Genomic DNA, 17479 nt, shown 5'->3' with positions numbered 1-17479 from the left:
AAATAAAGACATTATGTTCGACATTAATGTTTAAAAAACATAGTAAAAATACGAAAATGGTATTCATTATACCATCTTGAATGAATGGTTAATTTAATTCAAAACGCTGAATATACAAAAATATGTAGGCAGTTAAGTATCATGTTTCTTTATTTCGTTGATTTTATATTATTATGTGCATATTATATTGAAATCAATTGAATACTTATTGCCTTTTACCTTTGTAAAAAACATAAAGTTATCTACTGGTAATGACACATTTTATGCATTCTGTTTACTACTGGCATAAAATGAATAATATTATTTCACAATATTTACTACCAAACCGCAAAACACGTGCGAAAACCAGTTATCGTGCCTTACCTATACGAATTATAGTTAAGTACAATTTGTTACGCAATAATTCATTTAGACATTATTCGTTTATATCTTTATTTCGTAAGGCAACCTCAAAGATAGATTGAATAATATTCGGTTCATAAAATGATAATATAAATTATATTAAATTGTACAGATTGGATCATTAGACGATAGCTATTTTGGTTGTCACCCTATTACCAATAATTCATATCCGTATATAATAGTACGAATAGTGAGTTCTTGGGACAATAACTAGGCACTATCTTAATTAACCTTGCTCGCTCGATTAGTCTTGGTTGACTTTTTCGGTAATACATTTCATATTTACAGTTATCTTAGCACTCACGTCTTTCATTGGGGTTTGGGTCGAAGTCCCGAAGGCCGAAATCCCGAATGCTGAAATCCCGAATGGCCGAAATCCCGAAAGCCTAAATACCGAAAGCCGAAATCCCGAATACCGAAACGAATCCCGAATGGCCGGAATCCCGTAGGCCGAAATCCCGAAAAATTAAAAAAAAAAACAAATAGTACCTAATAATTTCGTGGAAAAATGGGTTTTTGTCTCTCTTGTAAAATTTGCGCAATTCAAGATAAGTGTTAAGATTGCGCAATTGTTGCTGTGTATTCGGGATTTCGGTTTCGGGATTTCAGCATTCGGGATTTCGGCCTTCGGGATTTCGTCCGGCACCCCTTTCATTGAAGTCATCAAAAACTGAAATAGGTCCAATGGTTTTCGCATATTTTCAAGTAGGTATAATACGGATTTGTATATTATAAAAATAATTATAAGACGAGACCATATATTTTTATTTCCTATTCACTGTAGCATTTAATTAGTATATCTTATATTGTATACATATTATTATCTATGTCATAGGTGTTAACGCGTTGCACTATTGGTCGGCAAGTCACACGCTGAAATCTTGATGAATTGAATAGGTTAGAGAATTTTTTATTTCAAGCAATTAATTTAAGGCATCATTAATAAAATATACTATATATAAAAAAATAACTGTTTATTTATTCTAATATTATTATACCTCTATAATCTGGAAGTCGATATGTTCTAACTTGGGCCAGGAATTGTCACTCATATTATTTATTATCTTCAAAAGTTATGAAAATTGATACTATAGGTTGTGGTTATAATATCAAATTGATTGATAACTGTTTTATACTATTCCATAAGAATCGGTTTTTGAGGTGATCTACGTTTATTTAGATAAATTAGTGTATTGTAGACAGTGAACTCTCATAGAGAGATAGTAATGTTGATCCCGAAAGGCAAACTACTACACAGGATCGCTTATAGCTTAAATCAACTCAAATCAAACAGTCCAAACCTCTTATCAGTTGGAAGATACTTTATAATAAAATAAATTATTACAAAATATATATTATACTTCGTGAAATATTAGAGATTTTATAGCAGATGGTGTGATATCAGATTATAAATAAACTTAATATGTCTATAGTGTCGTTTCATTTCCACACACTGGAAACTGCAGTCAATTTTTCCGCAGTCCAGATGCATAAAATCCTTATATATTAGAGTTAAATACAATTCATTTTATAAAGCTTCATCAATTAAAAGAAGAATCAAAATGTACATTAATTATATTAAGTAATAATAATTACAAGATAAAAAGAACTTTTTATATACAACGTTTTTAAATTTTCTGTTGAATCATATAAACTTGACTTGACTAGCTTAAACGATCAAAAAATTTTGTACTTGATAGAAATACTGAATAATGAAATGTTATTTCATATTGATTTCCATAGTAACGCACGTATATATTAATAATTTAGTTACTAGGACCCCCTAGCAACCAATAATGGTATCGAAATAACTTTTCATACAAAACAGAATTAACTAAAAATGAATTCAATTCTACTTAAAGATGGATAAAAGTATTAAAAAAATGCTTTGGCATCGTGTTCTAAAATATTCTAAAAGTTTCAAATGTCTAGCTAGTCGGGAAGTTAGTTAAAAATTGATTGCAAGATTTGTACTGGACAAAAAACCACCGGACAAATAAGAATACGACCTAAGAAACACTTTGTAATAAAATACTTCAGTTGGGTCAATATTCTTGAATTTTTATCTCGTCTACCCAATAATCAGTCTGCTAACAAGTTATTATTGTCTTTAGTTTCAAATAGGTCATTTTTCTTTTCTTTTAAATCAATGCTTAACATTTTAAGAGTATTAATTTTTGAGTAATATTCGGGAAATTAAATGTAGTATTTATAATTTATTACAATCTCACTTTTAAGCGTATATCATATAGCTAAATTACAGTTTACGTTTCCGGGCATAAATATTAATTGAAAGTCAATATGCAATAAAATATAGTTGCTTTTCAATATTTTAGATACAAACCTAGATTAGATTAGAGATTGCCTTCGATAAGAATCCACTCATTGTTCAAAGTATCAAGCTATCGTGTAATTTAAGAGTTATCAGATGAGGAAACGATAAACAGATGCTTTTCGTCGGACAAGATAATACTAGTGTTAATTCACAGTCACTTTCTCCCGCTGGAAGAGACAGAGAGATATCTCACAACATCTGTGAGATACACTTGATATTTAAGTCGGACGATTACGAAAGTGTAGCGTGTATGCGGATCACGTTTTTAAAAGCTGCCAAATGCTTAATTAATGGCTGTAAGGTACATATTATAAGATTTAACACAATGGCTGCACCCGTTCGGACGCTGACGATGCTGTGGGCAATTGCGAAACCGGTCCCTCAACAATAAACCGCCACTATCTCAAGCAGTGGCGGGTTGATTGTTTTATCAGTCATTATGATTATAATGGCAGTACCTAACTAATTTTATTATATTATTGCAGTATTTATTATCTGTTGATCTAAATATAATTACAATTTAAAAGATAGAACAAACTTTAATTATTTCGTGAATGTTATTTGATAATAATACATCGAATTAAGAATAATGGAAAATCATTACGTAGATACTTGAGTATTTGACCGGGACATGATGATCAAGTTACTTGTATCTATATAAGAACGTAGCTACATAAATCAGATTTACAAAATTATAATACTATGTATTTTATCGAAATAAAAAGCTTCGATACTTGCAGGTATCGGTATAAAACGATCCTTAGCTTTTATCCGAAATAAGCGCATGATGTCAGTAACATATCGTAAGAAAGCTATCGAGGTATCGGTCAAAAAGTATAGATGCTTGACAACGTTAATAATTAATTATTGCAACATTTGTGTTATTGTCGCATGTCAATACTTAGCAATGGAATGAAGGTAACTGGCAGTAATGGTGAGAGATAAATAAATTTTCATTTATTTCGAGTTTTCTCATTTATCGAGAAATTTTCAATGAGAATCTCGAGAATTCTCGATAATGTGTCACTAATCCTGAATTAAAATGCTTGTTCTCATTGACATTTTTACAATCTGTAATTAAGTAAAGTAGTGTATAATTAAATTCATATTGTAAGAAATATTAAGTTAACACAATATCAAAATGGTTTTTAAATAGGAAAAGCTGCCGACTTTCATTTAAAGTAGAATCTTTTTTCCTAAGTTTCCTGGCAAAAATTGAACGGGATTTTTAACTCCAATATGATGAAGATAAATTCATCGGAAAAAATATTTTATTATGAAAATACAACTACTTGAATATATTCAGACAGGCTCTAGATTACTTTCAAATATTTTGTAAAATCTCTTGGAACCCCTAGCTACTCGTAGCTAACATGTCGATATATTCAACAGGGATAAAGCAGAAATGGAAAAATACTTTCGTGTTGCTGATTATAAACATTTTGAACCATAATTGTGTATAGGTATTTACGTAGTTTTATAAATTGTTCAATAATAAAAAAAATAACATGGAATTATCTAACCAGGCTAAACTTTCAGAATGCTTCATTGTTTTATTAATGGGTCACGAGAAAACCTTGAAATTGATGTGGTATGTTCCTGTCGATAGCTTTTGCGAATTCTTGTGGAACCTGGCTGGCAATCACTAGTCTACAATTTTCCCATTGATTTATTTACACAAAACCAATATCTCTTAATAAGAAAGTTATATTAGTAACTACTATTGCTGAAGTTAATTTAGGATACGATTGGTAGGTAGGTAATTCTGGTTATTATTACAAACATTCAGGAATATCACTGGGTTAAGCATGGAAAATTCGGCAATAGCCAGACGCATCTCGTTTATATCAAAGATAATTGAGTAAATGCATTATTTTCGGGATCCTTTTATTACTTTTGCGGTTAGATGCAACCGCATAGTGGATTGAATTTCGAATTAGACGCTGTTCTGTTCTTTGTTTTCTGCCTAATAACTGCAATCAAGTTTTTTGTGCTTGATAAAATCTTTTTAATCAATTATGTTTTTTATAAATATTTATTAGATTGATATAATATTATTTTATACAGAAGCAATGTGGTGCCGAAACCTTTTTTAAATTACCGGTTTTTAGAAAACAACAGTAATTGCATAATGTTTCGTATTCAGTAGTAGATATTACAGTTTTTTTATAAATGTTTTTATATTCACATAGTTTTTTTTATATTTCGATTACATTTTATAAAACATAATCTGAAACTATGGCTAAATCACTTTTACATATTTTCCAAACCTGTATAAAAATATTGTTCTTTTTAAAACAACTTCACAATATGTATACCTATTCATAAGTATGTATAACTTCATTGAATATTAAAGCCGTGTACAAACAGGAATAAGTTGACAACCATATAATATTTTTTTTTATTATTTATTTACCATATAATATACTTTTAAATAGGTATTGTATTAACTGAAACTTCATTTCTATTGTTTAATTCAGAGATTTAATGAGTAATTCCAGATGATATTACTAACACCAGTGTGTACAGTTTTTAACATACGATTTTACGATTGTAAGTTTTTAAGAATTCAAACAACATATTCAATGCATAGACATTGAATACAAATTTCTTTTTCTATTGATCCCGTCTACCTACTATAAAACGTCGGATACCAAATCATGGAAGTTATATTATCTACCTGTCTTGGATCGGTCGTATTAGATAATTAGATCATCAACGCCTTAAAAATTCACACTTACAAAGCTTGTAGTCAATAGAATCTCGTTCTGCGCACGTTTTTACTACCCTCTACATTTTCATGTATTCTGAATTTGGGTAAAAATATCTTTCATTGCATAAATGTAAATGATGTATATAATATGCAGATTGTCTGTGTTTCATGGTAGCTATAAGTTATATATTGGCTTATTGCCTCATTTTAAAACTTCCTATGAATAGTGATTTAATCAGCCCAGGATACACACACAAATTAAAAAAAAATGCAATATGTGGCTTTTGCTTAAGGGGTAGACGCATGCCAGCAGAGAACCTAGCGGAAATATACGAAGCTTGCAATTTGAGTTTTTTTTTGATAATTTACAATTTCAACTGTTTTAATTAATAAATATGTATCCGAAAACATTAAAAAGATTTTTTATTTTTTTTAAACTTAAAGATAAACTTACAATTGTAAAAAAATGTAATAAAATGTGAATTCGTTGCAGGGTCAAATCTTATTATTGCATTATATTTTATGGTCATAATTATCATTAAAATTTAGTTTATTAGGTTTTAGGTTTTCTGTCGTTTAGATTTTTGACTAATTCATCGTTTTAATATTTTTTATATTTATTTTTAAAAACATCGATTTTTATAAAAATTTAAATGTGTATAACTTGAAATCCTTTTTATTTATATCAACTCGAGCTTCAATATTGTGACCATGCCTAAAATAAAATTTGATATAAATAAAAAGGATTTCAAGTTATACACATTTATATTTTTATAAAAGTCGATGTTTTTTAAAATATATATAAAAATATTAAAACGATAAATTAGTCAAAAATCTAAACGACAAAATATCTAAAACTTAATAAACTAAATTTTAATAATAAATATGGCCATAAAATATAATGTAATAATAAGATTTGACCCTGCAACGAATTCACATTTTATTAAATTTTTTTACAATTGCCAATTTATCTTTTAATTAAAAAAAAAATTAAAAATGTTGTTAGTGTTTTCAGACACATATTTATTTATTAATTACTACAGTTGAAATTGTAAATTATCAAAAAAAAATCTCAAATTGCAAGCTTCGTATTTTTCCGTTATGTGCCTCTTTTCACCTCTGATAGTATAAGCATCCCCCTTAACTGTGGAACTTGAAACCGGAATCCACAGATCGATTTAATTTAAGCTTTTTAAATTTTTATCATCAAACTATAAGTATTTATTTAGTTATATTGTCGGCCTGTTTCTGTATTTTTATACCTACCTAAGATGACATGCCATTATTTATTTTTTATCATTATGATTTTCCTATCAATTATTAAACATGCTTCGTTTTGCTATATCTGTAGTAGGTATTATTATATTATGACTTATTGGTATCTTCACTACAAATAATTTTGCTCTGTTGTACCTACATATTATGAATACCAACATTACATAATATTTGGATTCAATCTTGAATCTTGATTTACTACATATCAAAATATTATTGCGGTGCCATGGCAAAAAATGAATAAACTCGGTTCGATATACTGAATAGTAATAAAATGATAAGATAAAATCGAGAGATATTTGGGTGGTTCATAAGCCAAGTGAACCAAGTCCATTCTGATTAGTTTTGAGTAAATTAAGTATAAACATAATATTTGCGTATTTCTAATTCTGTATGGGTTTGATTGCCCTTACAGAATAACTTAAATGTAGTCAACATAACACTTCAGAATTAAAATCATATCCTTACAGAATCAGAAATACTCAAATATATGTGTGAATCTAGTATACTCAAAACTAACCAGAATGGACTTGGTTCACTTGGCCTATGAACCACTCATTTTATATTTAGATTGGTAAGTATGTGATTTTTATTTATATTGTCACCTTCTTCGGTGAAAAAGATGTCAATTAAATGACTAAACTAACTTAATCCTCGTAAAAAAAAGCATTTCAATCTTGAAAGGAGCTTTAATTAGGATCTGGAAACGGAGGCAGCTAGAAGCCTCAAAAGTATCCGTATTAAGTCAGGAAGGAGTAAAATAAAATTATTTTGTTGTTGAGTATGATATTATATTAAATTTTATCAGGCCATTGATCCTATCCATTCATCGTATGTTTTGTTTAATACGTCCTTCGTTATTTGGATACCTACTTATATAATCTATAAATTCTGTTTGATATTGTTTATAGGCCATAAGAAAAAAAAACTATGATTTAGTATCGTGATAACTCGATAAGATATGTTTATAAGCTCTACCAATCAGTTACTTTGTTTTATTATAATAAAACAACGCAAGGCCGTTTAATTAAAACCATTGTCGAATTACCAAAGTGAAAGTCTGCCCGATTTCGCCGTAAAAATGATTACACTCGTTACTTATATAGTGTTTTAAGATCACGATAAACAAATAATAAATGCCCCTACAGTTCGCTCATATGTTTAAAAGCCAGTGGCGAATTTGTATGGAAAAGTATAACAATAATAGAGGATAAAGAAAATTGCCTTTTTATTTACGTGTTATATAATATATAGTAGCTGTAACAAAAAAAACCTTTGTTTAAAAATCTTTACCTTTTCATTGCATTATATTTCATACAAGAGTATCTACATATTATCTATCGGAATTATTTTCAGAACAAAAACACATTATAATAATCACAATTATTTGCAATTACTTAATTAAGCCTACATTAACTTTTTATCGTTTTGTACTGTTTTCGAAACTATTATAACGGAGCTTTAAGAGCATACTTCAGTGAAACGGCAACTAATTTTCAACTATAGGCGACGAAATTTCGAACTCGCTGGCAATTGGAGAGCGAAAGTCGAGCTGTGAACACATCAATTTGTTTTGTGATGGCGACGGGGGAATTTATTCTTAAATCGAGTAAAGATGACTAAAAAACATTACCCATTTACTTGAAAAAGAAAACGTGTCAATGAATATATAATTATTATTACTAATAGAACAATAAACATAACATTAAATGGACGCATGTTGACTTTTTATGACAAATTATGTTTCGTTCTGCACGCGTCGTTTGCACAATCTTCCCGTCGCGTAGTCACGATCGTTTTAAACCGTGCCCCAGCTGAAATATAGCCTTAAATGCTTGGATCAATTATGCATATTATTTTAATGTCCCTGTCCATTTTATTTGGAAATATATATTAATTTAAATAAATATTACTTAATCAACATAATTAACTATATTTTGTACTCTTTTAATAATTATTAATAAGCAGTGAAGTGCATAATTTTTTTAGAGTAATAATTTATTGACAATATGAATATATAAATTCGGAGAGGTTGATTCGGCTCTGGTTCAGGCTGTATTGCGTAAAAGTAAAGGAAAGCAGAACGATACTTCGGGCTGCTATTAAATACGGCCTTGCTGATTAAATGTATTCCAGTTTTTTTTTAATACGATCCGTTTATCTCGTTGACCTTGCGGGTTTTATGCTCTCCTGTTTTTATGCCGTAATTTCCGGTCATCTGACATTTGAAAAATACAAACAATATAATAAATGATTTTCGTCAGTGTTGTGTAAAATAGTACTTTTTACACCTCGACTAACTTCTAACAATGGAAACATGTACGATGGATATACGGTGTTAATTTAGTTTAATGTATTGCCGATGTCATTGCATGTATGACTAATTATTGTAAAAATGCTTTTGTACCAGTATATAGCTGACCTCTGTCTGCATAGTAATGAAATCTCACCTAATGATTGGTGGCCACTTATAATAATTTAATTATTTAGTATCTATTCGGGAACTTTGACCCGTCAGTCTGACTTTAGCCAATTTTCTTTTAGCATTACAGTATAACCTCGATATAACGGATTAATGCGGGTGAGAAAGTGTCCGTTAGGCATAAAGCCCATTGACGCAGCGAGTGCGGCGCTCGCGCAAAATTTCTACAAGTGGCGCGTAAATCATCAAAAATACAACGTAATCAAATACGCCAGCGCCCACTGGACTTGACGATGCCTTGCGCCCCGCCTGCCGCATGAGTCACCGTTTTTCGCTTCTCGGCGATACGATTTAATGAAGATACAAAGAAGTCCATTCATTGAACACGGCTACCAAAATTACGCTGCACGAGGCGTCGTCGATCGACGGGCGAAAAGCAATTATTTAATAACAGGGAACTCTTTGTTCCGTGTCCTATATTTCGCTGGTTGAATAATGTCGTCGTAAATATTAATTACAAGCCCCGAAATAATATAATATTTTTATTGCTTTGTTATGAGAGGCGCTGTAATAATAATTATTTTGTGCTGCTTGGGCCGCTTATTACATAGGTGAAGGGTAATGCGCGGCGAGAGACGTGTGATTATGGTTATGAATAAACACTTCATACGCCGACTTCGCCCGCTCGACGCGTTCTATGGGCACCATCGCTTAGAGCCGAAAGTCCGTTATGTAAAAGGTTTTCCAAATGCGTTTTTTGTATTAAAAAAATAAAAGGCACAATACAACGCCAGTTCCCTTTCTTATACCAAATGTCTTATATACGAGACAAGACACTACTCATTGCAACTTTTGTATGTCTTCTAGTTTTTGATATAACGTTAAATTGATTATTTTCCGTTTGTTAATATTTTAAGGGTTTGCGACGATGTATTTGATTGTAATATACAATGGGTCGGAATAAAGGATATTTCGCACGATTGGTAAATGAGGCCATTGAAATCCATAGAAAGCCTGGAAATATTTGTAGGGATGATGGATTACGGTTAAAAATGTCATGGCTTCCGGCACTATCAGCAAAATCCAATATTCGAGCCAATGTCTCTGGTCGTAACGATTGACACATTACTCTGAGCAACGTTTACTCTTAGCTTATCGGATTCCTTTTGACATTCTTATAACAACGTTTGCATTAATATACCTTCACTACATTTCATCATAAAGCATATCACTCTTGATAGTGAACTCTGCAACGAGCCCGAAACGTCTAGGAAAGAAGGAAGAAGAACACACGGTGGAAACCCAAAAATCTACTTCGATAATTTAAACTTATTGAATGGAGTAATAAATGCATCGATTCATTTCGAGTGCGCAAAATAAACTGCTGTGCAGCTATGTGAATTAGCAGCCAGAGTTACAAACATCAATGCTACGTTCAGTCTATGAGCAGGACGGCATTATGGCTCGAATTCGAGGGCGACTTGGTTTTGACGTGATTATCATGTGCAGAACATTGTTTACAAGCGGTGAAACTTGGATTTAAACATGTATAACATTGACAGGACGATTTTAACAATTTTCACATCTGATCGGATATTTTATCCGTTATATCTGAAGACCGTTATATCGAGGTTCTATTTTATTGACAAATATAATATATTTTGTAATACCAAAATTATTTTTTGATTGTACAGGGACAATTAATAATATACTCCTCAAAATCAAGTAGGAATTGCCTATCCTACGAAAAGAAAGTAATGTAACATAACATACACAAGGCAGTAGGTATATGAAAAAAAATTCATCTTAAAATCATTATCGAACATCAGAGACACATATATATTAGAAAAAATATTTGAATTAAATATGGGTAAAAATGTGCATAACTAATTATTTATCAATTCATACAATACTAATCACACCGAAATGTACTAACAACAACGCGCCCGAGGTGTTTTTTCTGGTTTTGAATTTACTATGCGGCCACGATGACATCAATTTGGAACGGTGTTAGTGTCATTTGAAAGCAACGATACCGCCACCTAAATAAATCACCTGCACTGCCAGAAGAATCTGATACCGTTATACCTACCTTGATTCCTAGATGATGTCAGGATCTTTCCAAATTTTAGTTTTGACGTACCCTACGTACATTTGATGATAAATTTTAATTATTTTTTTATAATAAATGTCCTCGTTACCATTTATGTTAATTTGGTGTATAAATAGTGACATACATGTTTGTAGGGATGTGGCCTGAAGATATCGAAAGGCGAAATCGCGTTTGTAAAATCGATTCTTGTGAAATAGTACAACACTCATGTCAATTTGAAATTAATATCTTGATGGTGTGTATATGAATAATTGTCAATTTATATAACCGAAGCAATTTATTTAGGTTTCCACTATTTAATCGTGAAGGTAGAAAAGTGTAATAAGTAATTTTAATATGTTTTTTTGTTTTTGTTTGCAGGAGACTTAAACACCTTCTCCGCATTCTCTTCTCCTAATATCCAGCCTGAAACCACATGAGGAAAAGAGATACCCTCAACCAAAACACGACCTCGAGGGATGAAGGAGGAGTGTGACGTCATCCCAACTACACCAAAATGGATAACAGGAGCGTAAAAAGTTGCAGAAGGTAAGGAAATATTATTCGCTAGTTTCGAAACGATGAGATGAATTTTCGCGGGAATCGCAGCCCCCTCTACGCGAGTTTTACGAGGCGCATTGATCAGCGGATGTTCTCCTCTGGCATGTAATGTCTATTCTCTTCAGTAGCGCTGTTGCTATTCGCGAAGTGCCCGTGTATGAGAGAGAAAATACCCAATGCGGAACAGTCGGGCAACACGGCGTCATTTTACCGCTCAAATGTATTAGGGGGACAGAAATATGCCTAGATAAACTAGATTAATTCGAATCTGTTAGTTATTATACAATGTATGAAAATCATTCTTCGCCTAATAGGAAAATGCATAAGTATATCAAACATTAAAGACGCGTGTGTACACGATCGTCTACGAGGTCCTAACAAAACTAGTATGCTTATCAATTCATGTACCTACTTAATTATTTTTTTACCAATTTTGAATGGATGACTTTGTGATGATTTCCAGTTAATGAAGTTATCTTCCATAAATTAAAATATATATGACGATTATGAACAATTAAATATAATTACTTTTGAATTATTATTCAACAATTATATTAATACCAATCATAGACAGATACTATATTTTATTAGTACACACAATCAATTGAGATAATTATATTGTATTAATATTAATCAAACAGCAATATTTGGGTGGATAGCTATTTCAGCCTTTATGCTATTGTCTAGTTTATATTTTTAAAAAATACGGAAAACAGCCATAAACATGATTTCGGAGGATGATAACTTACTTATTTTCTATGGATTAGTCATTATATTCATATTGAATTTCCTTATTTTCATAGCTTTTTAAACCAATCATAGGTAAAATATTCTGAAGCCGGTGTTATACCTTTTAACGAAGGTCCAAACAAATAATATATTATAAAAATGGTTAATTAAAAAAAGTCAGATTCTAGATCAATCTCATAAAAACAGATCGGATCAATAAGCAATGTTTGTAATGTTTCTATTACATGTAAGAATATGTAGTTATCTCACGACTTTATCCTAACGAGCATATTTTCATAATTTCCACCTATATATGGAAGGAAAAATGCTCGACCACAAACGCCAAAGAAACGCCATAAGATAAAATAATTTCGTAATAAACCTTACTGAACAATAACAGATAGTCATCGGAAAAATATTCTGCGTACCAAAATAATGGAATAAAAATATGAACACGGCATATTATTTACTTTTGCGTGTTTTTAGAATTTTATTGTGAAATTTATGAGTTACATATAGGTATTTACATACCAAAATATATTTAGCGAGTTTCTGTTCGGTATTTGTATTAGAATTTATATTTAACCATCCAAGACTAAGCAAACCATTAAAACTAAAATAAGTTTTTATTATAGACAATTTCCAAAATGTAGTTTTGTTTATACAAATGCGGCTTCCTCATTGAAATCGACTCTATTAAAAAATATGAATACCTATTATCACTTCATGTCAAATATTTTTTTTAAAACTATTATTATATTTGGCGTATTGAATTTAGTATGCCGTTCATATTATAATATGTAATGCGTTCTGTGATAATTCTAATATAAATCTGTCTGAAATAACGAATAGTTATATATATTTAATTATATTTTCTTTCAATTGAAGTACTAATTTAGAAAGAATTTCAGCTCAGGATAGAAGGACTCTTTGAATAGTTTAATTTACACCTAAATTTAAAGTATCGCGACAATAATTCTTTACACGAAAAAATGTCTCATTCTTCAAGCGTAAGCGAGACGCGCTGTCATTATACGGTGCTATTTTTTAGCAGGTTGTGCAAATTGGTAAACATCAAAAATATTCTGCGCGGTGTAGTTGGTTTTTTTTAATGCAGGTTTTTCACCACTATCGTTCTACTGTAGGGGCACAGATATCGCACAAGTTCCAAATGTCGCGAGAAAATTAAGAATCTGCTGAACGTTTTTGATCCATGTACGCAACTTTGCAATGATAATACGTATTTACGGTAACCCTACAAAACAGAACAGTGACAAAACAGAACATGACAAAACAGAAAATGACAAAACAGAACATGACAAAACAGAACAGTGACAAAACAGAACAGCCAGGGGAAAAATGAAACATTAATTTTTGTGGAATCTATTTAGGTTATGTTAGGTTAGGTCAGGTTGACAAACAGAACAGTGACAAAACAGAACATGACAAAACAGAAAATGACAAAACAGAACATGACAAAACAGAACAGTGACAAAACAGAACAGTGACAAAACAGAACAGCCAGGGGAAAAATGAAACATTAATTTTTGTGGAATCTATGTAGGTTATGTTAGGTTAGGTCAGGTTAGGTTAAGTCATTATTACGTTGTACCTAGTCACCCAATCATTTTGAACATATTATAGTATATTGATTAAGATGAGATATCCCAAGCTTGCCGGCAACAATATAATATATAACTGTACGGCAACACTGTATATAATTTGATTTATAAATATGACAATAATTTCAATATTAAATTTATATTTTTCCTGAAAGGTCAAAGTTGTATTTATCGTTGTTCTGTTTTGTCACTGTTCTGTTTTTCTTACAATTTACTTACAATTTAATTTGATACAATTTTCACCGACAATAAAATTGCCATTACATAATATATTAGATTAATTTATTGATTTATTGAAATCAACAATTACGTTCTACATTCGTACATCTATTAAAATGATGCACACTTGAGAATTATTATCCTTACAATAATGTAATACTATGTCGGTACACATTCAACATATTATTCAATTAAAAATGTCACATATTATGTATTATCTTGGAAAAATCGCAGAAATAAATCATAAATACGAAATTTTCCAGAATACATTATCGTAAAATTTTGGAGGTTTTCCAAGTAATTTATTTTCAATGAGGTATGTCACAAACTCAAATTTTGTATACCCAAATGGCTTCAATAAACAAAATATATTTAAATTAGGTATATACGTATCGTACTATATTTTTCTTCTTGATTCGATTACAATAAAATAATAAATACCAGATGGTATTTAACTGGGTCTTTTTCATATTCAAAAAATAGTAAACCATTTTTAAACTATGCTTCGTTTTTTTACGGACAATAAAATAAATTGTAACATGACTAAACACTATTACAACCTTTAATAGAGGTCTGTTAAAGTAATCCTCGCAATCATATTTATAAAAAAATAAAATCTCTTCGACAATTCAACGCTACAACTAGATAACTTCAATTGTGCTACACAGATTGTATTGTAATATATCACGCAAAAACTTCACGATCACATGGTAATTTCAAGTTTAACGTGAATTTTATCACGTATTGTCAATAGAATCTATTTTAATTTTGAATAAACGATTTTTAATATAAGTATATTTCTGAAGAACCACGCGCGCGTACTAGAGGTGAGTTGGAAATACTGTCACCAGTTTATGTACTCAAGTTTAGGATGAAACTACCCATACTCAGTATGTGTGGCCCAATAAACTTATTCCAAAAAACTTGTGATGATTTATCATCGCGAGTCGCTGTTCTGTGCACTCTCCAGTTGGTAGACTTTCAACACTATTAACATTAAATGCGCGCTAACGAGATAGCACTTGAATATAGGTATATTTTAATTTATTAGTCTATTGCGTTCGAATGTATGAATAATAGGTCATAAATTTTGTGTCGCAGCACAGTAGTGAGATGACGCACAGGCTTAGGCTTGTTATATGACCGCTCAAACATGTTTAAAAAATTTAAAAAAATCACTGTTATTCATTTTTGTTAACAAGAATATTGTAACCTAACAGAAAAACAACTCATAAATTTAAAATGTGTTTAAAATTTTATAATAAATTTAGACTTTTCGACAAGCGGAGCTCAGCGTAATTTTAGCGATTCTATTGAAGCCGATACACAGTCTGAGTTCCCTGAGCCGATACGTATTTCAAATACTAATATTTAGTTAGTTTTAGTTTCAGTCGAGTATGAAACTTTTGTCGCATACGCACGCCAAATGCTCTATATAGTATTCCAAATACTAGTAAGTATATTGGAAAAAGTTTCTATACTAAGTATTTTTTTATACTGGTAGTAAGTATACTTAGTCTTCAAAATCGACCAGTTTTCCGATCTCTAGCACGTACCAAAACATCAAATAATATGGCTAACTATCCGTAATTTACCCTTAATCTAGAGTTGTCTTCATTATGAAATAACGCAAAAGACCAGCGTTCTGACAAAACTGTGTAATATCTGAATGATTATACAGTTCTTTGGTCGTATATATGAAAATGAAAACAATAAGTTGAAAGAGCACATCTTTCTCAATACTTTCAGATATTCGAATTACGAATTGCTGATATTTCTGGAGAGACATAACTAGAACGTATGAAAGAAGTCACTATCCTCGACAGTGAGGGATATGAAAATGAAGAAGAGCCTATTTGTAGAATTTAGGCAGTGAGCGTATGAAGATAGAATAATACTTTTAAGCATTAGTAATGTCACACCACGAGAAGTCGTATCAAAGTTAGATATTGGTGCATACAAGTTTGATACGGTCGACATTTTCATATACCTTGGATCTCTTGTAACTCGACATATTACAGAAGAAATCAACAAGAGAATCATGTCTGCGAATATATGCTAACTTTGGCCTGTTAAGACATTTTAAGTCCCGCATACTATCTCGCCGAACTAAAAGCACTCTTTACAAGCCAGTGCTCACCTACGCATCGGAAACCTGGACATTAACTCTATGAAATGAACGAGCCCTGAACATCTTTGAAAGAAAATTTCTCCGCCGTATATATGAACCGATCAGGGATGGCACCAATTGGACGAGAAGATATAATGCTGAGCTCTACGGGCTGTACGAAGAATGCAGCGCAGTTCAATCAATTAAGATTGGGGGACTGCGATGGCTAGGTCATGTGCACCGTATGAATGACAATGAACCGGCAAAGAGAGTGATGTCTAGCAATCCAATAGGACGTATAAGAAGAGGGAGGCCAAAGATTCGCTGGTTGGATGGAGCTGCCAGTGACTGCCGTATTCTGGGGGTACCAAATTGGAAAGCGGTCACACTGGATAGGTGGAGGGAGCTTTTGGAGGAGGCCAGGACCCACACCGGGTTGTCGCGCCCCTGATGATGATGAGTAATAAACTGTTCCCATTGAGTTATCAGTTACCTGCTGTTTGAATGATAAGATGAAGTACTTTTCTTAAAAACAGCATAAACTGAGTTACCTGGTTGTAGTATTGTGGCGATCCCTTGTATCTGTATGTCTAAATTATTATTACCATAATAGAAGCAAGTAAACAGACTTTCTGTCTGCGACATTTCTGACGTTGCGTAAGCAATATGAATTTTCGCGTCTTGTCACGTAACAAGGTAATATCTCTTGATGTAGTGGATTATTATGAGAAAGTGATATTACGACTTACAACCATATTTCGTTGGAAACAACTGCCCCTCTGCCCATTTGAGGCGATTCACACGTCTTTAATGAACTCCTACCAAATATGGCGATACCGTTTTACTGAGAAAACTCTCTTGGAATTATATTATTTAACGGATCATGAGACTGCATAGGAATTTTCTAGAAAACGGTTATAATCTCAAAGTAATAATATGTTATAATCAAGAAAATCTAATTGAAACGTTTTTGGGTTACGAAATTATGGATTATTAGTT

The 17479-nt window shown here is 31.4% G+C and overlaps 1 protein-coding gene across 1 annotated transcript in view; it reads left to right on the top strand.

Annotated features, from left to right (window-relative positions):
• LOC147078356 (cadherin-86C-like) overlaps nucleotides 1-17479 on the top strand; it is a 170848-nt gene that overhangs the window by 50823 nt on the left and 102546 nt on the right. The window contains exon 2 of the mRNA XM_085958818.1: nucleotides 11621-11788. Within this exon, the coding sequence (XP_085814944.1) occupies nucleotides 11757-11788 (32 nt within the window). The 5' untranslated portion in view covers nucleotides 11621-11756. The remainder of the gene's footprint in view (nucleotides 1-11620; nucleotides 11789-17479) is intronic.

Source organism: Rhyacophila brunnea, unplaced genomic scaffold (assembly GCF_057557595.1).
Source record: "Rhyacophila brunnea isolate RB1 unplaced genomic scaffold, BYU_Rbru_1.0 scaffold_11, whole genome shotgun sequence".
Lineage (NCBI taxonomy): Eukaryota > Metazoa > Arthropoda > Insecta > Trichoptera > Rhyacophilidae > Rhyacophila > Rhyacophila brunnea.
The sequence above is the reverse complement of the archived record's forward strand: the minus strand, read 5'-3'. Positions and strand labels throughout refer to the sequence as shown.